Here is a 26,694-nt window from a genome sequence, read left to right as displayed (position 1 = left end):
TTCAGACCAAATCATGGGATAAGGGGAGAGGAATGGAGTTTTGCATAATTATATCTTTCCTTCTCTGCCCCCTTGAGTGCCAGGCTCCTCTGGGTAAATTTTCCACAATTTTATATCTCATAATTGCTAATCCTTAGTATTAGATATTAAATAAGATTTCCACAGCTCTCAAAGTGACGAGTCAGTTAGACAAGTGCAAAAAAAAGCAGACCTGGCTGCCCTGTAGACATTGCTGGCTGTGAAGAGATGAGTGTGAGTTCAAAACTAGATGTAAATTTTACAGTATTAATAAATAAACAGGAAGTAACAGAATTCGAATAATCCCATTCTGCCACCCTCGTACATTAATAGATCTAGATACCCATCATCGATGGCTATTAACATCACAAAAAGAGATACCAGCAGACACAATGGGCCTCTAATGGAAGTACACATATCAGTTACAAAGTCTTCTTGCCAAAAAGTTGATTGTGAATTCAATCAAGCCTCTAGCTCTAATAAACAAGTCACAGCAAATACAGGGACAGCAAATATAGAAGAGCACAATAAGCACCACCGCCATCGGAATGCAGTCCTCACTAGATTGCAAGAAACTCTAGCAGTGTACTACAAGTGTGGTCCAAGGACTGGCCAGTGCTGGTCCACACACTATATATACTGATCTATAATGAGATAAGGAACTTAAACTGGAATAAATCATCTCACTGCTTCCTTCAATGAAAAAGCCTTGCTATTAAATATATATATATATATAAAAGCTGAGCTGATGAGCTGAATAGTGTGCTTAATGACATACTAAATTTCCATTTTGGCCCATGCTTCTCACCTCAACCCAGACTAGTAATAAGTAGTTTATGGACTGGCATTTTAAATAGCACTGGTCTACAGAACATTAACCAATTTCTTCCTCTTTTCTTTCCAGCTTTATTGAGATATAGTTGACACGTAACATTGTATAAGTTTAAGGTGTACTGATGTGTTGTTTTAATACATTTATATATTGCAAAATTATTACCACCACAGCATTAGCTAACATCTTTATCTTGTCACACAGTTTCTACTTCTTTTTTGTGATGAGAACATTTAAGATCTCTCTCAGCTACTTTCAAGTATACAATACAGTATTCTTGGCTATAAGCACCATACTATACAATAGATCTCCAGAACTTATACCTAAAAATTTATACCCTCTGACCAATATCTCCCCGTTCTCTCCATTCTCCAGCGCCTGGTAACCACTACTCTTTTCTTGGTTGCTCTGAGTTTGTTAGGCTTTTTAGATTTCACATAAAAGTGATATCATACAGCATGAACCAATTTCTTCAGTAACTAAATAAATTACAGGGTAAAAAATGATAAAGAGATAACCTATATATTTAAAAATATTTAAGAAACATGACAACCAATTATAAAATACAAAATTTATTTGGATCTTGATTTGAACAAACTATAAAAAAATAAATAAAATTTATGACCTAACCAGGGAAATTTAAATCCTGGATATTTGATGATATTTTTAATTAAGGATCATTTAAAATGTGATAGTAGTGCCATGTTTATTTTTCTTAAAGAGTTCTTATCTTTCAGAAATACATATTGAAATATTCAAAAATTAAATTATTTTTTAGGGGTTTACTTCAAAATAATCTGTGGTAGGAAAGAGAAATGGAAAAATAAAACTGACCATTAACTGGTAACTTCTAAAGCTGGAGTTTCATCATATTATTCTCTCTAGTTTTGTATGTATTTTAAATTATCCATATTAAAAAGTTAAAAACAACAACTTTGCAACAGCATCTGCCCGAGTTCATCTTGATAACCATACTCTCCTACATACTATCATGACATCACACTTTTGTTTTCCTTTTTTATTCACTTGAAGAACTACTTTTATCTGTTATTCAATTCAGTATTCTTAAGAGAGACTGGGGATCCCCTTTAGCGATAATAACAGTCCAATCTCAACATGTTTACCATCTTAAACAAGGGACAAGAACTAACCAGTGTTTCTACAAATTTTGAGTATGTAGCCACTAAATAAGATTAATGTTCATTAGACAAGGAATCCAAAAATAAATGACTTAACCACATGCAAATAATTAAGCATGTCAGCCCAGGGGATGGGTTCCCTTGGGCATTACAATTACATTTCGACTTGATTAATTTTCATAAGGATACTTTATCTTTCTTAACAACAAACATAAACTCATCAGTTAACAAAAAATAAATTTGAGGGGACTGATTTGTATCAGGTCCATAAAAGAGTTGAATTTGTCTTTTCTGTTCACAAATGGAAGAATTCTCATAGTCGTGAGAAATATGAAACAAAAGGAGGAAATCATTTAGCAAAGAGTCCTAGCATGTTTTCTGGTTCTTCAATATGTGAGAATGTAACCTATTTTCAAGGAAGGGCCCAGGTGCGAGCAGATAAGTCAATCCAAGATCAAATGAGACCCTATAGTCTAGAATTCTGTCAAATGGTCAACAATATTGCTTAATACTAAGTCATAATTGCTGACCCAAAAAAAGGAAGAAAAAAATGACTTGCATATTCTTGTAAAATTCCTAAAAGGTTTTCAAAATTTTACAAGTTTATTTTCTTATTTGAGGTTTATTTCTTTTTCAAGAAGTTAGTAGAGCATAGAAAGTACCTGGTATTTGTTGGTTTCTTTTTATATTTTTGCTTTTTAATAAACTTTGATTGTATTGGTAGGTTTTGATTTAGCCCAAGAAGATGAGAAATATTCAGTAATTCAAATCTCTTTAATGACAAATAGAAAAATAACTGTTATTTGTTTAAACTATTCCTTATTTAAAGCACTCTTGTTTTCATAGGCTGTGAATGAATATGAAGCAACCACAACTTCTTAGAGTTTATTGCCAATCGGTTAACCAGAGGCCGGTATGTAAGGGTGCAGGGTATAGGAATTCTACCAAAGATTGGCCTCAATTAAGATAATGTATGTTTCGTTCCACTTTCCCGGATGTTCAATAGTTTAAGATCTCTTGAAAGTCAACCCTCATTAAAATCAAAATAGGAATCATTAAAAAAAATAAAAATATATAAAAATATTTTCAATTTCTCAAGAGAAATAGGACACGGAAGAAAAACAACAACAAATAAGAATCCCTTTGTATTGAATGAGCATTACGTTGCTGCAAAGCATGAAGCCAAAGGAAGGGAATGCTCATTTAGAAAGTGAGGCCATGGCTCTTCTCAAGGGTGGCCAATCTGAGTCAGCCTGGCCCCAAATCACGCAAGTGAGGCCTTCCCACAAAGCGTCCAGAGAGAACAGAAATAACAGAGTGAGCCGAAGAAGTATGGGGTCAGTGAAAAAGGGAGCTTTCTTGGTTTGGGTACAGATGTGTTGTGTGCACCCACCCAGTATTCCTTTTCTTTGCTAGCCAAACTTCTCTTTCCCAAGAGAAATGAACCCATTCCACATGGCTCAAGCCTGGCCCCATTTCTTTGACCACAGTGATAGGCACGACACAAGAGCAGTGCCAGACTGCTCCATGAGATCTCATGTGCTGAAGCTAGAAAGAGTTTATCTCTTTACCTATGAGATCGTGAGCTTAAAGGTAGGTTGGTTTCTTGTCTACTTGATCATAACCAACCCTTACTCTGACAGAGGCAATGAAAGTACATTTCAAAAAATGGCCAACCACCTCACCACAAAACAGTACTATTTTTCAGGGTATCTCCTTGCACTGTTGCCAAAGAAGTGGTTTCAAGCTAGTCTTCCCATTTCCTTAAACCTAAATTTCTTTCACAAAGCCTCTTCAAAAAAAAAAAGTATCCATCAGGAAAGAGGCAAGGCCTATTTGCCAAATCTGCCAATAAAACAATGCAAACTTCTTTGGAGGAATTGAGGTGGGAGGTGGGGGCATAGTAATAAGGAATAATAGTAAGCTTATTTTCCCATAAAGGCAACACAATTTAGGGGAAGGAAACATTTAAAAATAAAAACCTTATCCACGCACTGCCTTCAGGTATAGCAAGTCTCCACAGACAAAGTAAATTCCATTAAAATTATATTTTTAGAAATTCTGAAGTTCAAGTTTACTTCCTTTATTTCTGAAAATAATCAGTTCCAAGAGAAAATGGAAACTGTGGTATCCAGATACTAATGATTATCTAACTTTTGCTTCCACCATAAAAATCCAGCCTCTTTGTATGACTCCACCCCTCATTTTCCTTATCTGTGACAGAACTATAGCCATCCTCATCATCATAGCTAAGCACATCAATCACTCACTGTATTAGAAACTAGAAATGTATTATCTCACTAAACCTTAGGGCAAGCAAAAAGATAGTATAATCCCATTTTACAAGTGACAAAACTGAGGCTCAGACAGTTCAAACCACTTGTCTGAGGTTCCTTCCTAGTAGGTGGAAGAGCCAGGCCTTGACCCTAGGCACTAAAAACATGGCCAATGGCTATTAGTGTTCATTGAAAATGATTCCTCGGTGCTTTAAAATACAGCCAGTCCCACAAGCAACACCACTCTACCCAGCTACCCACAACCAGGCTCAAATAGGAAACAGTATGAGGTAATTATAACGTATACCTCAGCCACTAGCTCTGGGTTTTTATGACTGAACTGCCAAATCGCTCGTAGCCAACTCTTCAGGAAATGTTCAGACACTTTCTCGGATTCCAGCTAAAACATCAACTATATGGCCCTGGGGAGTACAGAACTCACAGGGTGGTAATGGGATATAAAATTTGCAAACTTGAGGTCAGTGGCCTAAACTCTAGGGTGTGAAGCAGCAGCAGTCCACAAAAGATTAAAACCTATTTGTCCACTTGACAGCTGCACATCAAGTCCTTCCTCTCAAAGCACTTGTCCACATCACCTCAGACATTAATCTCATGAGTAAAGGGAGAAAACAATATTCCAAATGTAGTTCTGCCTAGAATCATTGGAAAGAAGATAATAATATCAACAGGCTTGAGAGAGGGTGTTCATTCTGAGAATTAAGCATTAAGTCCAATTCAAACACAGTGAATGCTCAATAAATAGCTGTTGCTTGGATTAGGCAGATGTACTGCAGAATTATTGGGCTAAATGATACAGATAAAAAGACAAGAACTTAAGGGTTTGTTTCCTCATTGGCATGCTTATTACATGGAATCTAAAAGTATAAATTAGTAGTTTGGATAACTGAGTCAGCAGGTTATGACAAGAGTCCTAGTTTAGAGATTTAGAATTACCATGGCCTATCCCAAGACATCTGACACTCTAATTGCTAACTAGAAGTGTGACTGCGGGTTGGAGGGGTGTGGTTACCCTTCAGACTCCCAGAGAAGATTCTCCCTGCTCCTCCTCACCCCCCTTCTCTGGCAAATACCTTCCTTTAAAAGCCCCATCCATCCCACTCAGTCCCGCCTAATCTGGAGATTGCCGCTGATTGCAAGGTAGCATCGAGGACCTAAAACTCTAGGATCCAGTCTCCCATCGGGTTTGACCACTGAGAGACGGATCTCACGACCTAAGTCCTAACAAATGAGACCAGGAAAACTGTCCACGCCCACAGGACACAGGAGGTTTGCTTATGGGCAGCACAGTTGGGAACCTGCAGATACCATCACCCTCTCCAGGGTATGAACACAAAGAGGAGGCATATTAACCTATGCAATGATAATGGATACGCATCTACTTAAATCACCTCTTGCTACCACGTGGCTCAGCTCCCACACCTTTATACTTCATAAAGTAGAGAAGAAAATAAGTATCTTGAGCACTTTTTAATGAACTCTCTCTGGGTCTGGGTTTCTGCATCTATAAATTTTTAATCTCTGTCCCACTATCACTCTAATTGTAATATTTTTATAAAGATGAATGGTCTGACTATAGAGGAAGATCTGAGTCATGAATTCATCTTTAAAAAAACGTAAAACAAAGAGTCTTTAAAAGTTATTCATCGAAGGCACCTATTAAGATCTGATTACACAATCATAAATTAGCACTAAATAGGTAGAGGAACGGTAGACAATAAACTATTATCCATGGAAAGAGCAGGATGCACCAAACTTTACATAGGTGCATAATAAATGATGGATTAACCTATTTTTCCACTATATTCCTCTAATTTTTTTACAGGAATCTTTTCTGTCATCCAAGTGTCTATCTTTCTTTCATACCCTGACTCTCTTCCAAAAGCCCTCAGTCCCCTGCACAGGCTGGTTAAGGCCACAGGTCACTGGTACCAAGGCTGCCAGGACCGAGGGAGCTGTCATTAATATCTGTCAGCACCTGGCATCTTTTCTGTCCAATTCAGCTCCACCGGCTGACCAGACTCCACTCCAGAACTTCCTTCTCACTCTCCTCTCCTGCCCACTCAATCTTTCTCTTTCTCTCCACTAACAAAAAATTCTGTTTTTCTTTTTGAAGAAAAAAGACCCCCCAGGTAAAAAATTTAACATTTTACTTAGAATGTAATTTCCTTAGTGCTCTAACCCTTATTTGATATTCCTATTCTCCCTATTTTATTTCTAGCTCAGCTTATGAAATTACTAACGAAGAACAAAATAGAGATGACAGTGAAGAAGAAAAAAAGAAAAGGAGAAGATATCGATGACAAAGAAGGAAAAGAGGAAGATGGAGGAAAAGGAGAAGAAACAGAAAAACAAAACAAAATAAAACTAAAACCTGTCTCTGGAATACGTTCTCTTTATTAACAGAGATATCATAATATTTCGGTTCAAAACTAAGAACTTAAGAACTTAGCAGCAGACATAATGTGTCCATAAGGCCGACATAAATCCTGTCTCCCAACACCAACATCATAAAATGGTTGTACTATATTTGAACTTAGATGTGTTTGGATACTTATATTTGAATGTAAGTATGACTGATGGTCTAGGAATTCACAACCCTTCAAAACACTGAACCAAATAACTTGTCTAACGGAGCAGTTCTCCCACTCTGAGACTGCCTGATGTCTGGAATACATCTTCAGCTGAGAATGGTGAAGATAGGGAACTTTCCTCTCTCTCTTCCGCTCTGAGGGGGCTGAATAAATATACTCAGTGATAACTTCAACAACAACAACAAAAAAAAAAACACTTGAGAAAGTGGTAAAGTCACAAGAACTTAAAACTAAGATTTGATATAACAGAGTATTGGATCCACAATCGAAACTTGGCTATATTCGTAATCCAGTTATATTCTATTAACAATGTGGCTATTCCATTTATGACAATAATAGAGTTCAGATAACTACGCCAATTCTATTAGCAATTGCATATCTTTTTTATTAATTATACTCCTGATTCAAAAAAGAAAACAATTTTTGAAGTGAATTATCCCAACATATATGTAAAAATTGGGCTAATAATAGAAACTGAAAGTAAAATCCCATATAGAAGGCAAAACATACCAAACACCGAAGTTAATTAAAGTGATTATGCATTGAATGTGTCCCTGAGTCTCTTAGAAAGTAAAAAAAAAAAAGGGAGAAATTTAGGAGTTTTTCAGTTCTTCTATTTGAACAAAACAAAACTGGCCAGTTTATTGGAACTATAATCTTATTCCCAGGGTTTATGAATTCTTTAAATGCAGAACTGTGGACAAGCTAAGAACAGTGCCCTTAACACTAGTCTAACTGATCATGGAGACACATTGTTCATACAGTGCTTTTCATTATGAAGTCACAGTAGCAAAATACAATGAGGTATCTTCATTGGGGAACTAAGCCAATCAGACTCAATCGAGTTAGAATTAAAATTTAAAATATCTGATTATCTTTCTCAAAAACCCATTCCTTCACTATCACAGCTTGTCTCCAAAGATGTCTCTCAAAATTCCTCCTCTCCCCACAGACACATGTTGCTCCTCAAATCAAGAAGTAGGTCTTATCGGTCCACACCCTTGAACCTGGGCAAGGCCTGTGACTTGCATAGAATTCCGGTCCATGCAATTCCAAACTAAGTTTGAAGACAGTCTGGTCACTTCCACTCTTGTGCTCTTGGGATCCTGGCTATGCTGCTATAAGTCCATATAACGAGGCCATGCGGAGAGGAGGACAATCTGAGACAATATGAAAGAGAACTGAGGACTGCAGCCTACGATGATTAACATGAGCCCATCGAGCAACTTCTGACCAGCTTTCAGCCATGCAAGTCAGTTCTGCAGTCAACACTTGGGCTTAAAGCATGTGATTCGGGATCAAGAGGCTATTACTCAAGATTCAGCCCCATGGATACCCTGAGCAAGGCCTGGCTGTACCTGGGGCTCAGTTTCTCCATTTGAAAACACACACTCAGTGGCTCCATCCGCAGGGGCAGGCCCAGGCAGGAGATCATATAGGAGAGAGCTTTAAAACCTGGAAGTCCCCTAGCAAAACCAGACAAGTGACCCTTGCTTCCTTTATTCTCCTCCCCTATCTGTCCATTTAGTTAAACCACACCAAAGTAAACAGGGCTGTAGGCGCCAGTCCATGATCACAGAATGAGAAACACACATGAAGAAGTCATCTTGCTCATTCCAGCCCCAACAGACATTATAGGGAGCAGAGACAAGGTTCCTCTCTGTGCCCTGTCCAAATTCCTGGCCTGCAGAATCATAAGAAATAATAAAATTGTTGGTTTAAGCCACTCGGTTTGGGGGTAATTTGTTACATAGCAATAAGGTAACCAAAACACTCACAGATGAAAATAGATTGTTTCTTTGAGTAGAGGACTAGGAATGATTTTGTTCCTAATGGAGCTATAATGTTTTTACATACAATAGTTTCAGTATATATGGAGGTGGGAGCATCCTAAGTGCCTTGTCCCCTTTGCCTCTCACAACCTAGTGGTCATGTACTGTGAGCGTTACTTCTGGAACATGCTAGAGCCTCTTCTTCTCCCCCTCCACTGCCATTACTGAGGCCATCATCCACGCTCACCCTGATTACTATATTAGTCTCCCAAATATCCTTGTCTCTAGTCTCCCTACTCTCTAAACCAGTGGTTCTCAACCTTTTTGGCACCAGAGACTGGTGCTCTTATGAGAATCTAATGCCTGATGATCTGAGATGAAGCTGAGGTGGTGATGCTAGCGCTGAGTGGTGGCTACAAATACAGATGAAGCTTGCCCACCGCTCACCTCCTGCTGTGCGGCCTGGTTCCTAACAGGCCACAGACCAGGTACCAGTCCATGGCCTATGGGGTGGGGGACCCCTGCTCTAAACCATATACCTTTTCCACTTCTGCCAGAGTGGTAAAGATCTGATCATATTCTCATCTTAGAATCCTTTAATAACTCAAACTTCACCTTTCACAACTATCAGGTAGTATTGTTATATGTCCTTTAGTCCCTCTCCCACACTGACAATGACTATCTATAGACAGGCACACCAAGTTGCATACTGCACAACTCCAAGGGCACTGCTTTCATAGGTAACACTATGAGCTCAATCCCTTGGAGCTATGCAATGCAAACTCTGCCTTATTGTATTCAATGTCCCTCAATCACAAACACTTCATATCCTTTTCACTTCATGCCTTTTTCACTCAAATTTTCCTTCATTTCTCTCATATACTTTCTCCAAACTCTAATTTATATAATTTACCTTACCCAGTCAAAATTGGTCAGACATTCAAAAACTGTCTACTGAACGAACACCTACCATGTGCCCAGCTCCTAGGTTCAATATTTTGCTTGAATAGAGTCACTGGTGTAATCTATAATCTTTTTAAGTATCTTCTACACAAGATGAGAAAGAAACATTTCAATATTCTTTAAAATTCCAAATAAGTTTAAAGATATGTCTGTACTTCCATTTCTGTCAGTCCTGACCTCACCTCACTAGAGGTTGATGCATGTTTTAATTAATTTGTAATACCAACAACTTAGGCAATTTGTAAACAACGCCTGTGTCTTAAATGTTATGAAATGAGTCACATAAATATTTTGTCTCCATCTCTTGTTTAAAATATGGAATTGCTGAAAACTTCTACGTAAGAATACCTTTTTTTTTTTTTAATGATGGCTCAATAATTTAGTTTAATCTTTTCAATAAATGCAGAGACAAACCATATCACTGCAGGAGTATTTTCCCCATATTTAAATATTAGCCTATCTGACTTCAGATGAAGTCCTGAAGTCCTCTTTGTAAAGTAAAATGGGCTTTATAAAGTCTACAGAACTTTTTCTGTGTTCCCTGTTAACATTCTTTATTTTAATAGCAGACTTCTGTGTAATTAATCCCTAGGAGTTTCCCATCACATAATCTACCCTGTGTATGAACTGTTCCACATGTATTTTTCTGGGAACAAGACCTCTGGAAAAAATAAACAAATAAACAAAGACCAAAAGGAATCATGCGCAAGGGGACAACTTGTGTGAAATAACAACCAGTCCCATACACTTATAAACTAGGTAACAAAGATAGAAGTTCTCAATCCACCTTATCAGAGATTTAGGAAAAGGGGGTTTTACTCTAAAGAAGTTTTGCCTTTGACAAGAAACTGTAATATTTCCTTATTTGAAGCTAAAGCAATACGGCAATCATAAATAATGGTGCACATCTACTGCTATTCAAGTAGAGTTGTGTGTTTTTTAAATTGAATTGTCTCCCACACTTTTTGCCTAATCACAAAACTCAAGAATTTGGCTGAGAAAAACTCTTACGAACTGAAATTCAAACAAGAAAACTAGAATTTTATTATTTCTCATAAAATCATTTCACACATGTTAAGCAACAACCAAGCAAAGGAAAACTACTATACATTTATTATTTGAAAACATTTCTGAAACTTGCAAAATTCTCATTTCAAAATAGAGAAAAATGCAATTTTTACAGAGTGAATGTTGACCACACTCATTCCATTAAAAAAAATTTCTGTAAAAACAGAAATTGGCAATTTACTCTAAGAAAACACAGCAAAAACTGGGAAGAAACTTGAGGATGCTTAAATTTCCACTGTGGAACAACTTCTGCTGCCCAGTGGGAAGGAAAAACAAAAAAAAAACACCTGCAACAGGATGGAAGGAGAGAAAGACAAGCTAGGACCATACACCCAAAGAAGAAAAACTAGGCAGGTCTCTAGTCTGTGAAGTGAGGGAGCTGACAGGATAGAAATACATATACCAAGAAGAACACCAAGGCAAATTCTGTAGTTACCTGTCACATCAGGAAAAGACAAGAGGGCAGTATTTGTAGGAGAGACTAGATCAGTGCACAGCAGACACTGATGAGCTTAAAGTGCCTTTTAACTAGAGGAAATATTAGTGAGGTGCTGAAAGCTGCTGCCACCAACTGGACATCAGGCAGACTTAGGGGTTACAAATCACTTTCACTTCATAAACTGTGCATTTCCATTAAAATGGTAAACAGTTTTACTGTAGTCAAAGTGGTTAGTTTTTAAGCTGGTAATATTTTAACTAGCAAAAATAGAAATTCTAAGCAATAACTGGAAAAATGTAACACACAACTGCTTTCCTTGATGATTTCTACAGCAGGGCATGGTTCAAAGACTTATTCATGTGAGACTGTAACAGCAATAAGCAGAAAGAATACATTTTAAATGTTACTCAAATTTAATATCAGAACTGCTGTTTATTTTAAATGAATTAGAAAACCTTTGACCCAGGAGTCCTATTTTTATTAATTTGTACTCCATAAATTTTTACATGTACACACTCAGGCATGTAGTACAATGTTGGTGATAGCAAAAAAAAAAAAAAATAGTATAATCTAAAGAGACATCATTAGGGAACTATTCTAGCCACATTACAGAATTCTATACAAGAGAATGCGTGAGGTTGAGCCATTTGAGTTATAGATGGAGGCACTAAAGATATATAAACGTGAGCAAGGTTCAGAAAAGTATAGACAGTATATTCCATGTAGTAAAAAGGATACACATATGTATATGCATAGATACATACATATTTATGTGTATATGTATATACCTATATCTAAAAATGTGCACAAGAAAATGGTCTCTGAAAGGTAGGTGGAGAAATATTTTTAATTGTATATCTTTTTAAATTATCATTTTTATGTCCCCAAATATATACATATACATACATATATAGATAACATGAGAATTATAAAATTTTTAAATTATATTATACCTTTGTTATAGATTCATTATTATATTAAACCATATTATATTAACATATATTATTATACTATAAAGGCTAACTAATTCTTTTTAAAACCTCTATATATGTGTAAAATCTTAAAGATAACATGAGAATTAGAAACAGTCATAATCGCTGTTCAATTTAATACCACAACTTTAGCAAGGCTTTATAAATAGTTTGCAAGAGTGTCACATCTGTGTTAGTAACCAAATACTATGAGGAACAGAGAAGGTTATCTCTTGATAGTCATAAAAAAATGTAAAACCTAACAGAAGTGCTGGTGTGAGTAAAAGTGTGGACATTCTGTTAAGAAGTAAAGCTTAGTTTGTTTTCACATTGAGTCTGTGCCTCCTAGGGAAACATGCTGGTTGCTGGTTGTGATAGCACATAGAAATGAGACAAACGTCTGGCCAGGCCTGAAGTCTCCCTGCAGACCTTCAACCAGAGAATTAAACCCCCACTTCCTCTCTCTCTATAGAAACAATGGCATCAAGCTTAGACATTAAAATAATATCATACCGCAGAAATATTTTTGAAGGAAAAATGCTGGACTAAAAGAGGTCCTTTTAAGAGTTTCTGTCCATCTATTGAACTTATCATTGGCCTTGCACACAGAGCAGTAAATGCCTGCTGCCTGATCAAAATTAGGTTTACTATGATAAGCAAATTTTCTTTCCAGCATTGTTAGAATCCTCCGTTTATTTTCCACAAAGACCAAGACGGAACTAAATTAATCAAAACTATTTCCTGGGGTCGGAAAATCATGCATATTTTACCACAGCCTAAGTTCTTGGCTCTGACAATCATCCTGTCCCCAGTCTAGACGAGGACTCAAAAACTGATCTGTCAGTTTACTGCACTTTTTCTTTCCTACCTGGGCCATACAAACACAAATTACACTACATCTATAATTAAAACAGCCCATAACAGAAAAGAATAAGTGAACCATTCAGCCATATATCCCAATGAACAACATCACTTGGTCACTCAGGGCCCTATAATCGAACTACAGAACTGCTCAAAAAAAAAAAAAGAGTGACAATGAGAATCGTAAGAACTTAATAGAAAATCTCTGTGTGTTTCCTGTTTTGGGTTCATTTAACAGGCTCCTCCAAGGAGATAAAATGGGTCATTTACAATCCATCCTGCTGCTTCTCTGGAGGCTTAAATTTAAACAATCTCAGAAAGAGGTTTCTCTTTCAATCTGAACAATTTTAAAAGAAGTGTATTCCACCCTTCTTAAATTCATGAAACTAAAAATCCTTATACAGTCAACCTGCCTATTTTAAATATTTCTTGCTGAAACATTTTCTGTAATAGTGACATAGGAAGCTGGTGATATGCTCGGTTGCACGTATATAACACATACACCATTAGTTTAAAAAAAACCCGTTTAAGGTCACAGCAGCATGACTGCCTCAGTACAACCTAAAAACAAGTTCTCAGAAACTGTTGCCTTGATCTGCTTCCAGTGCAGACATCTGAAGAACAGTTATCATCCAGAAAACCCAGTTCCTAATTTTAATCAGCATAACTTAGAGAAGAGCCAATCATTAACTGTATGTCTTCTCTGGCTGTCTGTCATTGGAACCTCTTCTTTTCCTTGTTCCCTTACAAATAAATGGAGCATCTGCAAGGATGCCCACAAGGAAAGTACTTTCCCCTAAACCCAACCAGAATTGGTATGAAAGGAAAGAAATGGACTCTCCCCTTCTCAGTCACAGCTCCTCCCCTTCTTCCTCAAAGAACCCTCTAGCTTCCTAAAATCAGCCTCGACAATGGCCCAAGATTCCTTTTAACTATGACATCGCCTCTGGGGCAGAAATCCTTAGAGTAGTAGCAAGGTGATTTAGCCTCGAATGCGTTGAGGACTGGGTAACCCTTGCACCTCTAAGGTGCCCCCAGGAGGTCTTGTTAAGAATCCGTAGTTCTACCATTGCGAGTCGACTGTCAGTTTCTCTGGATCTTGATACTAGGGAGAAGAGGGAGGGGAAACCCACACCGAAGGCGCTGGCCCGTTCCATTACCCTTTAAGCGCGTCGTGTCCTCCGCCGCCTCTTCTCTTGGCCCGGCTGGCTCTGGTTTCCTTCACGTTCCCAGCCTCCAAATTGGTGTCCGCCCCATGGCTCGTGTAGGACGCTAAGAGCACGGTAAATCCCAGGGCGAACTCCAGCAGCCCCCCTCTCCGCATGATGCCGAGCGGCTGCCGGCTCCCGCCGCCTGTCGCCGTGCCCCGGGCTCGCTCCGCGGCCGCCGCTGCGCCCTTAAGCGCGCCGCGCCGCCGGGGTCCCGCTCTCCCGCCGCCCGTCCCCGGGGCCGGGCTCCTCCCGCCTTCTCCAGGCGCTGCTCCCACTTCAGGCGGCCCGTGCCAGCTGCAACAGACAAATCGCCGAGGCGGGGGGGACATTCAGGGCATCGGGATGCTGAAGCTTCGCGGTCCCGATTCCCGAGCCCAGGCTGCGCGCCGCCTGCGCGTGGCGCAGTTACTTAGGGTAAGTTAAGACCGTTTGGTCCACAGCTGGCTCAAATGCCCAGGCCCCCGGCGGCAGCGGCTCCAGCCAACCCCACGGCCTCCGGGACGCCGCCTGCAAAGCGCGCAGCAAAGTACCCATGTCCCGAGAGGTCCTAAATCCCCGGGGCGAGCTACCTGGATTTATTTTTTAATGGCACGAATTGCGCGCCACGCGCGCTCTGAACGCCCCAGCTCCCTAGCCTGTCCCCTCCGCCAAGCCGCGGGGCTGGAAGCCCGCCGCGCCGTCCCGGGCCGGCTCAGGGCGCTGCCACCGCCCCCCGAGCATCTGACGCGGGCCCGGCACCGGGAGCCCCTGGCCAGGAAGCTGTCAGGCAGGGGAGGGCCAGCGCCAGCTGTGGACGTTCCAGGACAGCCCCTCACCCCCGTCCCTGCCCCTGCCCTCAGCGCGGCGCAAACGCAAAAGCCTCCGTGGCTGGAGCTCCAGCCCCACTGGCTGCCCGACCCCTGTCGAGACCCCGGCTGCACCCACTGGAAAAGCGGTGGCTCTGGCTCCGGAGGAGGCGGCAGCTGTCCCTTGGTCCTGGCCGCGGCAGCCGCTGCCCCGCTCCGCCAGCAGCTGTCCCAACTGTGGCCGCCTGTCCTCCCGTGGCACCCACAGCCTCTGCCGCGGCTCCCGCGCCCCCTCCTTTCCCCACCTCTTCAAGTATCGTCTGCGCAGTGGTTTCTCGCGAGAGAAATACTTTTTTAAAAAAAAGAAAGAAAAAGAAAATGACACCCCCCTACATCCCCCTCATCACCACCCCACCCCTCGGCCCCATCCATCCTCCCTTTCCACTTCCCTTTGCCAGCCACCGCCTCGGCGCAGGGGCCTCCCTCACTCGCAGGATTAGTGAAGTGGGAGGAGGCAGAGGTGATCGGGTCCTGCCCGGCCTGGGATTGTTCGTTTTGGGATGAGATGTTGAGGGAATGGGAAGAAGTGGAGTAGTGGTTTAGCCCACTCTGCGGCTAGGAGGTCAAGACCCAAGATTAGCCTCTCCCATGATCTGGGAAGCCCGGAGGGCGCAGAAATCTGTGCCACCTGCACCAAGAACGCGTGCTGGAAACCGCGGCCCCGGAGGCCCCGGCGGCCCTGGCGCGAGAGGACACCCGCTCTCGCTGACCGCGCCTCCTCACTGCGCCTCTCGGGCCAGGCACCAAGCAGAGGCCGGAGGCGGGGAGGCCGGGAGGCTGGGGCTGGGAGCGTCGCGGGCTAGGGCCGCGGCAAGAGCTGATGTGTGGGCAGGGGGAGGAAGTCCGCCGCCACTTGCCGCTCAGGCGTCGAGAGCCCACTCCAGGCGCGGCTCTTCTGAGGCTGCGTTCAAGCCACTCAGGCTGGATAGGATGCTCCAAGAGTCTGAGTCCGATTTTGACCTAGAGATCTGTGAATGTTCGAACCTGGGAATTGGGATGGGGGCGGTGAAGGGATGGTCCTCTTGCCCAGCCCACAGCTAGGACTAGACAACCCTATTTCTCCTAGATGACCCTATTTCACCTCCCCCAAGACATGCACCCACACACACACACACACACACACACACACACACACACACACACACACACCTGGCTGCCTTCCAGGACTAGCAAGGCATAGTGACTTTGGAGAATATAGTTTTATGGCATCCTTATATAGATAAGGTCTGGTGTTGCCTGCACCCTATAATGGTTTAGGAGGGAAGAAAATCGCACCCTGGGCCCTGGCCGCTGGAACTAGAGACCCCCAGGAAATCCCCGGGTATCAGCCAACAGCTGTCAAGCCAGAATAAGAGCTCAGCAGAAACAAATCCAGTTGAAGGGAGTTTTCCTTATTTGTAGTTATTTGTGTCCAGATAATAGGGTTTAGGGACTGGGGCAAGTTATTTAAATTGCAACTTGTGAATAACAATGTTTACCACACAGGTTCATAACGGTGAAGATGAGCCTGCTGAACTACAATAACATGTGAACTTAAAGAAGAAAACAATGAAATTGTCAAAACTATGAGCCCATTTGAAATCATAGTCCTATAAGTACGGGGTCTAGTTTAAGGTCACACCTGCAAATATTTGCTTAGCATATTCATAAATTGGAGCCTTGTTCACACACCCTTGATTGAGTAGAGGCGATCATTTGTTCAAGAAATTATTTACTGAGTACTAATCATGTCCCAGTTGGTGCATGGTTGAACTAGGCTCCTTGGTGAGCAAGGCAGAAATGTTTCTCCCCAGGCTGTCAACAAGAAAATGTAGACTTGAAACAAATGATGTCCCAATTGTTAAAAGCCAAGAGAGAGAACTACTGGATATTTGCTTAGATAATATATAAAAGGGAAACTTGACCTAGGTTGAGGCTGATCAGAGAAGGCTTCCCTGAAGAAGTGATGTTTAACTTAATTCCAAATACATGACTAAACTCTAATTAGGGTAGCATTCTAGTAGAAAGACCTGGATTTTTTTAAAAAAATCTGGCACCAGGACTCAACCTCCAAAGGTTCTAATTTAAATAGTCTGGGGTGGAACCTTAACCACGGCATTTTTAAAAGTTCCCAGGCAAGGAGAGGTAAGGGAGTTGTTCAGATTGGGAAAAGGGTCTGAGCAGAGGGACGGCGGCTCAGGAGAGGGCTATTGGAGATATAGGAAGATCTTGTCCTGTCCACCAGTGGAATGGACATTTTGCACCCTCTGGGAAATCTGGAAACTCTGCCTGCTTTCCCTACACTCCAGCAGCATGTGAGACACTCTGTACTCTCTTAGAATCTTCCACTCAGTGATATGTTGAACAGCAGCAACTGCTCTAAGGGCTTTTCTAAGACTTTTGCCCACAAAGCAAAGAGTAAACCCTGGTACCCTTCAAATCCACCCCCCTCCACCTTCCAGCATTTCTGTGCATTTCTATTATCCATGACTCAACCTAACTTGCTTTCCAGGGTTTCATCTCAAAGGGAGATATTTAGATTAAATGCTTGCTTCTGGCCTTTCCCAACTCCCACCTCCCCCACTGCTTTCTCCTCTTTTTTCCTTGGCCACTTCCTCTAGTAAAAGGCTTTCTGCATCCTTTTCCATGTGGGGCAGCATCTCTAGGCCATATACTATCTTCTTCAGACAATAAGTCTCATGACTTCTACCATTAACCATAATGATGGAAGATCTGTAGGGGACGGGAAAAAAAACTAATTACTGAAAGGGAAATGCATTTTTAAATATGTAAGAAATATTCCCATAATCGAGGCAATCAACATATATTAGAGTAGCATGCTACTAGTAACAAAGTTCTGTAACAAATAAAGAAAATCTTTGCAATAAGATTTTCTTGATGCCAGATGATTCAGGAGCCATCTTTCTCTAAACTTATCATAAATTATAACATTGTTTGCAAAATAAGTTCATAGACTAGAATTCTGTTGTCCTTTCTCTTCATTTCAAATAATTCTATCCATCCTAAGAGCATCTGCTCAAATTCTTTCTGTTCATGAGGAGTTTTAGCTCATGAGGTCTCTCTCTTGTTCAAACTTTACTGATCTTATTAACTGAATCATTCATTTAATGATTTATTAATTACAATACATCACTATAGTATGCCTGCTATGTGCCAAGATCATTAGGCACTAGCAATTGGGTTATTTATTATATTGTTATAGTGAGCTATATATATTTTTCTGTAGTCATTGTGCTGTTCTCCCTTAGCTGGATTATATATCCTTAAGGACACAGTTGCATTATTTATTCAAGGAAACTTGTACAGTGTCTTAAAAACTATTATGAAATATAACTAGTTTATTGGTTGTTGCTTGATCATATAAAATCTTCTGGTATTTTTAGCTTCAAGAACACTCTCATCACTTCATATCTCCTAAATAAATACTTGTGTCAGTAAGGGTTCTCTGTCTGCAAACAACAAAACTAACTGGACAATTTAAGCAAAAAGAAAAAAAAATACTTAAAGTAATATCAGGTTATGAGACGGCTCATTGAACCTGACTTTAGAATAAGATGAGAAATAATGCAGTTCTGGAAAGAAGCAGCAGAAACAAATGGAGAACTCTCTTCAGGATGATACTGTTTGGGTGACTCAGTGCCAACCATTTTGGTCCTTTTGCCAGATCTCTCAAGGTTCAAATGCAAATTCTAGGGTCTGATTTCCCTTGCTAGCTTAAGGAACCTGCCCACAATCTTGGCCATGGGATGATAGAGGATCTTGATAGATAGTTCCAACAAGAATGCATGCTATGGGAAAGGGGTTACTCTATAAAAGATGACCAAAACACTATTATCAAAAATTGGGAGCAAAAATGTTTGTCAGACAGTCAGACATAAAATAAATAAATAAATAAATAAATAAATAAATAAATAAATAAATAAATAAATAATAAATATCCAGATATCTACTATACCATCTCAAGAACTTTTGAGGCTATTTAGAGTTTACTAAGTTAAAGCATTTCTAAGGGCATAAGAAGTATTCTAAAATCAGATTCTGGGTCTTTCCTTGCAAACTAAAGCATTACTTCATGAAATGAGTTAACTAGACTCTCATGCAACCCCAATTTCTTCTATTGATGGTGACAAATAGATCATTCATGATACAACTAGCTATATCATCAAAAACTAGCTTTGACTCTTAGTGTTGCAGAATTTTGCAATTACAAAAACATAATGCGTACATAACAGCTATCGGAAACCATACCAATTTATATCAGAAAAACAGTACCTTCACATACATAATCTCATTTAATCCTCACCACAACCTTATAGTAGATTGAAAAATATGGCCACAATATTTCTAATCATCTTCCATCAAGAAATGGATATTTCCCAGCCCTTTGAATCTGAACTGGTCTTGTGGCTTCCTTTGACAAACAGAATATGGAAGGAGTGACACTGTTTGACTTCCAAGACTAGGCATTAAGAGATCTTGCAGCTTCTTCCTTTACCATCTTAGATGTTGCACTGAGATGGCATGCCTTGAAGAAGTCCAGGATGAAAAACCAAGTCCCATCTAAGTCGAGACTCTTGCTAAGCCACCAACTAAATGCAGCAACATGTGTGAGCCCAGCAGATCAACAGAAGAATTGCCTGGGAAACCCACAGGATAAATATATCATTGTAATTTTAAGCAACTTAATTATCAAGGTGGTCTATTATACAGGAATAGATAACTAATACAAACTTAAGAAGGAAAATATTTATGCCTCAGTTTTGTAGATGAATAAACTCACATTCAGAAAAGTTAAGAAACTTGTCTAAATTCATAAAACTCCTACTAGAAGCAGGGCTGGATTCAAAATCATGCTTTCGACTAGTCAAGTGTATTTTTTATTTCAGCACTGCTATCTCATCCATCTGCCACAAAAGTCTCAGTCAAGATTTAGGGTTGATATAGGCTGAAGCTACTCCCAGTATCCATAACACTTCTCTCATTTCTTCTGGGAAGCTAAGGATTCATCCCTTGAACTTCGCTGCTATCTGTATCTGTTTGTTTGTTTGTTTAAATTTTTTTGTTGTTAATACTGCTATCTACAGTATTTTATTTGTGAGCTCCGTTTATTCGCTACTACAGTCACTAAGTCTCCCAGGAAAGAAAGAATCATAACAGCTGCTGTAGCCTCTCTACTTCAGTTTCTACTTCCCATTCACATCCCCATTACATAGAACAATTCCTTATACATAACAGATGCTCAATGCATATTTGTTGAATGAACAAATTTTTCAAGATGATGGCAACTTTAAAACCTCACCCTATTCTTTTCTATCACTTTATGTGTTAAGGAAAGGCCTAAATCTCTTCAGCCATCGATGGTGCCCCTAGTATGTCATGTTGTCTGGTTGTGCTTCAGTTTTCATCAATCCCCCTTAGGAGGTAATATGAATGAGTGGGTCTTGGCTTTGAAAAACACCTGAAGGTAGAATTAAGTTGCCTGTTTGCTAGTAGAGTACTTCTATGTATGTCCCATTTCTTTTTAAATTATTGCTTAGTTTGTTTATTTATTTAACCAATTCTGAAGGAAAGCTAGGCATTGTGTGCCAGACACTGTGTCAGAGGCTGAGGCTTCAACTGTGAAGGAGAAGCCATTTCCCCCTATAAGAACTGCAAGGTCTAGGGCATTGGAAGAGGGCCTTAGTGCTTATGGTGACTACCATTTATTAAGCCTTGTTTGTACAGGCACTGAGTTACGTGGAAAATTAGTACTGCTTTTCCCACTTTACAGTTTTAGAGAGTTTAAGGTTTAAGGAAAAGCAGTTTAGACAACCTACTGAATGGAAGAAGATATTCACAAATGATACATTTGATAAGGGATTAATATCCAAAATATATAAGGAACTCCTATAGTTTAACAACAAAAAAATTTAAACAAACAAACAAACAATCCAATTTAAAAACGGGCAGAGAACCTGAATAGGTATTTCTCCAAAAAGGACACACAGATGGCCTACACACATGTAAAATGATGCTCAACATCACTAATCATCAGGGAAATGCAAATTAAAACCGCAATGAAATATCACCTCACACCTGTCAGAATAGGTATCATCAAAAATCAACAAAAATAAGTGTTTGCGAGGATGTGGAGAAAAGGGAGCTTCATACTGTTGATGGAATTGTAAATTAGCACAGCCGCTATGGAAAACAATATGAAAATTCCTCAAAATATAAAAAGTAGAGCTACCATACAATCCAGCAATTCCACACCTAGGTATTTATCTGAAAATATATGCTCCTCTATGTTCATAGCAGCATTACTAGTAACAGCCAAGATATGGAAGCAACCTAGATGTCCATCAATAGATAAATAGGTAAAGAAGATTTGATACACATACACACACAAACACACACACAATGGAATATTATTCAGCAATAAAAAAGAATGAAATATTGCCATCTGCAGCAACAGGAATGGACTAGAAGGTATTATGCTAAGCGATATAAGTCAGACATAGAAAGACAAATACCTTATGATTTCACTTACATGTGAAATCTAAAAAAAAAAACAAAAAACAAAAGAATAAAAGAGCAGTTTAAAATGACAGAAATAGATATTTATATTAGAGAAAATTTGTACATGTTTTTGTCTGTATTTACACTCAAGAAATCATAAGAAATTCTTACTCTGATATAATATTCCAGCTTTGTGAGGAGGACAGGTGAAAAGTAAAAAAGGTAAGAATTTATACATGCTAAAGAAGATGTAAGAATTTTTCCATTCTCATAATTTTCAGAATTTTTATTTATTATACAAATGGTTTGGCTACTTAAAGGTATTTTTTAGTATTTTCCCATGATCCTACCACCCTCGCACAACTGATTTTTTTTTTTCTGTTCCTCTTCTAGTCTTTGTCCATAGAGTGCATCTTACATACTCTAACTAAGATGTGCATCTAGTTTTGTGTTCTGCTGAACAGAGGGAGAATTTGCTTAGCAATTCAGTGTTTAACCTCCGCGTTTTGCAGATGGAGTCCCTGGGTGAGGTTTGTCTAGCTGTTCTTCTGGCAAAAAGCACGTACAACTGTTAAATTATGTTTTTGAAATAACTTTCATTACCTCAATTCCCCAAAGCAAACCGTTTCTCTCCACCCAAAACAAAAGATCTGGTTCCCAGACTTCATTTCATTTGTGTTTTCCATGAGTTTTGGGACCCACCCTGGTATTCCCTGTCATTTTTTTCTACCAGACATAACATATACCAGCCCAGCAGCAAAGAGGAATAAAGAAAAGGCCTGGACAGCAAGAAAGGACATAACAGTGTATCCATCACAAATTAAAAACACATTCTCTCTCAGCTCCATTCAACAGTATTTACCAAACACCAGCCCTGTGCTCCAGATTATGTTAGACCCTGCAGAAGCTACCAGAAAATGTCAGTACTGTGTCTTCCTGGAAGGGTTATACCCTCTCTCAGGAGGGAGAAAGCAAATGGATGTTGCAGGGATGAGCAAACTTTACTTTTAGGCTTTGTGGGCCTAGAGGCAAAAGAAAGAAAATTTCCACCGTGTTTTTTTTTAACAAAATAAAACTTTATTTATGGACATTGAATTTGAATTTCATATAATTTTCACATGTGACAAATACTATTCTTCTTTTGACTTTTTTCAACAGTTTAAAAATGTAATAACCATTCTTAGTCTACAGGCCATGTAATAATGGACAGTAGGGCTGAATTTGCCCCAGGGACTGTAATTTGCCCATCCCTGATGAGTAAGACAAAAGCAAGCACAGAAAATGGCTGGAGATTAGTATCCAAAATGGGTGGCACCAAGACAGGAATTGAGGAGAGAGGTAGGATGGGCTGGTCCAGTCAGGAAGATTTAATGAAAGAAATGGGATTTGAGCAGAGCCTTGGAGGGAGGGTAGGATTTGGCTGCGTAAAATAACCTGGGAGAACATTCCAGGCGAAAGCGATGAACATGAGGCAAAGGCACAAAGGGAGGAAAGATCATGGGCCAATGGAGACATATGAGGTATTTCACCATCCTTTACTGTGACATACTTCCAGCTATCCAAGGTTTCTGTGACACACCCTGGGCCGGGTGTTTATGAAGTGGAGGGGTATTGTGGGCCTGTGGGAATAGGCCTTTAAATGACTAGGATTAATCATATTATACAAATATTTATAATATGCATCACCCAAAACTTGTTGTAGAGACTGAGATCCATCAGATCTGTACTTTAAAACTGATGGAGGACAAACTAGACTTTATTTTTCTTCATCAGGAAACTTTCTGGATTTCAATTAGTCATCTATTTTAAGGAATTTTTGTGGAGAATGAGCTTTTTCTCAGAATCCTAATATTCTAATCATACCACAAGATACCACATGCTCTAACCCAAATTTTCATGACCAATCTGAAAGTCTTAATCAGGTTAGGCTTGACAGGTGGCTTTGGTTAGTGACATCTTTTTCTACATATGTTTTGCTTTTACTTTTGATTTAAATTTTCTCAAAGAAGTTAGTAATTAGTAGATACTAGTAATTAGTTCATGCCTTTAAAAATGTTGTTTCTGGCTGACTTTATCTATTCCCCTGATTTTATCTTTTGCTCATAAAATGCTACAAACTCCCAGGTCTGTATCTCCAGTTCATATACCTTCCTAGAGCTTCAAATGCAGATATTCAGGTTCTTACTAGGTGTCTCCACCTAGTCCTCCTACAATTGGCAGCTTCCAAGATGGCCCCCAATGACCAATGATCCCCACCTCTTGGTACTCACACCCTTGGGTAATCCCCATCCCTTGAGTGTGGGCTGGACCTAGTGACTCGCTTCTAGCAGATAGAGTATGGCAGAGGTGATGGGATATCACTTCTGATGTTAAGCTACAAAAAGACTAGATTCCATTTTACTTGCCCTTTCTTACTCTCCTGCCTACTCATTCTGTTGGAAGCCAGTTGCTATGTTCTGAACTGCCCTGTGGAGAGGACCTGTGGCAAGGAACTGAGGGAGGCCTCAGACCAACAGTCCTAAATGAACTAAATTCTGCTAAAACCACATGAGTGACCTTGAAAGTCTTCAGCTGGGACTGAAACACCAGCCAACACCTTGATGGCATCTGTGAAAGATGCTGAACCCAAGGCATCTAGCTGAGCAATGCCTAATTGGTGACCCACAGACACTGCAAGGTAATATATGTGTGGGGTTTGAAGCTGCTAAATTATGAGGTAATCTGTTCCACAGAAATAGATAACTAATGTATCAGCAAACTTTCTAAAACTGTTCTCCCCCTGCCCTCCAAATTCTCTTATTTTCATTACTAGAACCACATGCAGCCACTCACCTATGCTGACAATAGGTTTGTTAGAGGTCATTTGTGTATCTTACATCTACAAAAGCTCAAATGCTTTTGTATATTTTAGTCACAATCGAAATGACTCAGTAAGCTTAAAATTTGCCCCCTGTGAGTTCCATCTGGAAATCAAGCCATTTGTGCAACATCACATTCTGCAGCTTGAACTTTCTCAATTTCTGCATGATTCTGCTAGCAACAATATTAATGACATCATCCTGGATATCTTTCCACAGATAATAAACCCCTGGGAAGTGTCCAGAGTGATAGAATGGGTGAAGAGAGAGTCTGGGAAACTAAAATCTATGCCCGTAGCTTAAAATCGGCCACATTTTATGTGGGGTAGAACGAACATGGGGTTAGAAAACAGACTATGTGGGTCCTGGTCTAGACTCTGCTACTAATTAATTGACTATGCCCTTGACAAGTCATTTTACTTCTTCAAGAGTCACTTTTCTCTTCAAGACAATAAAGGGGTTAGATTTAAGCAGACAGCAAAGCCATGGGTGGGTTGCTTCCAGATGAACTAGGTAGCTTGTTAAACTTCAGATTCCTGTCCCTAATATTACCCCATGCTGACTCAGTAAGTCTGAGATGGGGCCTAGAAATCTGTATTTCTAAAGTGACCAGCTCCTCAAAGTTTATCCAGGTATGGAAATACTGAACTTGATCCTCTCAAAGGATATTTAAATTCTAATGCTATAAATTCCAAGCAATTTCTATTATATGCCAATTCTACTTTGCATGTATATTATAAAACATAGAAAAGTATAAAATTTTAAAGAATGAATTTGTATGTGCATATATGTGTGGGTTTATTTTTGTTTTTTACTTTATTCTCTTCCCAACCCCTAACAGATCTCCTTGCATAATTGCTGGGATACATGCACCTCACTGGGAGACCCACTGAAGGTCGTGACAGGTCTATCAGAATTGGGTGAAGAGGGACACAAAGGTCCAGGAATACCAAAGACAAACAGTCAGGTTAGGAGATGAGCTTCTTATATTGACAGTACTGCTTGCCAATACATAGACTACTGAGAAGTAAAAGATATTGTTCAAAAAGAACTTACAGACTAGATGAGAATGTGCATGTGTGAGTGTGTGTGTGTGTGTGTACAGAGTTAGTCTTTCTTGTCCACACTTGAAAGCCTATCTCAACACAATATCACATTGTATTAGTTTAGTCATGCTGCCCTAAAAAAATAGCACAGACTGGGTGGCTTAGACAATAGACATTTATTTTTCACAGTTCTGGGGGCTGGGAAGTCCAAGATCAAAGTGCTAGCTGATTCGGTTCCTGTTAAGGGCCATCTTCCTGTTTTACAGACAGCAGTCTTCTCTCTGTTTCCTCACATGGCAGAGAGCCAGTGATCTCTCGCTCTTCCTCTACTTATGAAGCCACTACTCACATCATGGGCACCCCACTCTCAAGACTTCATCTAACTCTAATTATTTCCCAAGGATTCTATCTCCATATACCATTATTTGGGGGGTTAGGACCTCAACACATGAATTGGGGGGGGGAGGAATACAAATGTTCAGTCCATAGCATGCATAAAAAAGAAATAATCTGACTTAATGGGAAAACATCTGACACAGCATCAGAAAAAACAATGTAAGTCTCTACTTAAGGCCTTTTGAGGAGATGAAAGAGAATTTTGTATCGCATTGCACACAGCAAGACTTTATTATAAAAACATTCCCTCAAATCCTATCTTCATCTATCTCTCTAGATCTCTCAGATCAACCACTCCACCTGCTCTCACCCTAGTTCTCTTTCTTTCCTCCCCCTTCTCTCCTTAGATTCTTCCACCCACGAGCCCTTTGTTAGGTAGGGTTATTCCCCCTACTCTTGGCTTCTCCCATGTGTTCCACAAAAGAAAAGAATCAGCCTAGGATCCACTTCCTGTTGAAGGATCATAGTTATGTCTAACACAATATTTTTAAACAAGTACACTAAGAAAATGGAACTAATAAATAAGGCAATATAAACTTAAATACTAAGTAGACAGGGAATTGGATTTCTAGTTGTTTAGAGAAGAGAAAGAAATCTCTATACCAAAGAGGTCATGGAGAAAAGAGGAGATAAGCTGAGGGTTGAAAACTTGGAGAAATCTTTTACAAGTGAAGAGTAGAGCCCTTTTCTCCTAGGGGACAAGGAACTCTTGTACAAAGGAAGGCCAAAGACAGGGAAGTGTACAACCTGTTTAGAAGGTAGATAAAGCCAGTGGGCTGTATAGAAGGAAAGAGGAGCAAGAGATAAGATTAGAAAGTGGGTTAGGACCAGAACATTAAGGACTATATGGAAATATACTTCATTAAAGAGTTTAGAGCATGGGAGTGAC

General features: G+C 39.8%; 2 protein-coding genes across 2 annotated transcripts in view; one reads left to right on the top strand and one right to left on the bottom strand.

Annotated features, from left to right (window-relative positions):
• FBN1 (fibrillin 1) overlaps window positions 1-15,243 on the bottom strand; it is a 219,621-nt gene extending 204,378 nt beyond the window's left edge. The window contains exons 1-2 of the mRNA XM_039888195.1: window positions 15,087-15,243; window positions 14,112-14,456 (exon numbers count right to left, since the gene is read on the bottom strand). Of these exons, the coding sequence (XP_039744129.1) occupies window positions 14,112-14,275 (164 nt within the window). The 5' untranslated portion in view covers window positions 14,276-14,456; window positions 15,087-15,243. The remainder of the gene's footprint in view (window positions 1-14,111; window positions 14,457-15,086) is intronic.
• LOC120622677 (wiskott-Aldrich syndrome protein homolog 1-like) lies at window positions 14,249-17,607 on the top strand. Its single transcript, XM_039888204.1, has 2 exons — window positions 14,249-14,576; window positions 16,493-17,607. Exons 1-2 carry the CDS (start codon window positions 14,274-14,276, stop codon window positions 16,529-16,531), a joined length of 342 nt encoding a protein of 113 aa, XP_039744138.1. The 5' UTR covers window positions 14,249-14,273; the 3' UTR covers window positions 16,532-17,607.
• The last annotated feature ends 9,087 nt before the right edge of the window (window positions 17,608-26,694 follow it).

This window comes from Pteropus medius, unplaced genomic scaffold (genome assembly GCF_902729225.1).
Source record: "Pteropus medius unplaced genomic scaffold, Ma_sr-lr_union100, whole genome shotgun sequence".
Classification (NCBI taxonomy): Eukaryota; Metazoa; Chordata; class Mammalia; order Chiroptera; family Pteropodidae; genus Pteropus; species Pteropus medius.
This window is presented reverse-complemented; position numbering and strand designations above follow the sequence as displayed.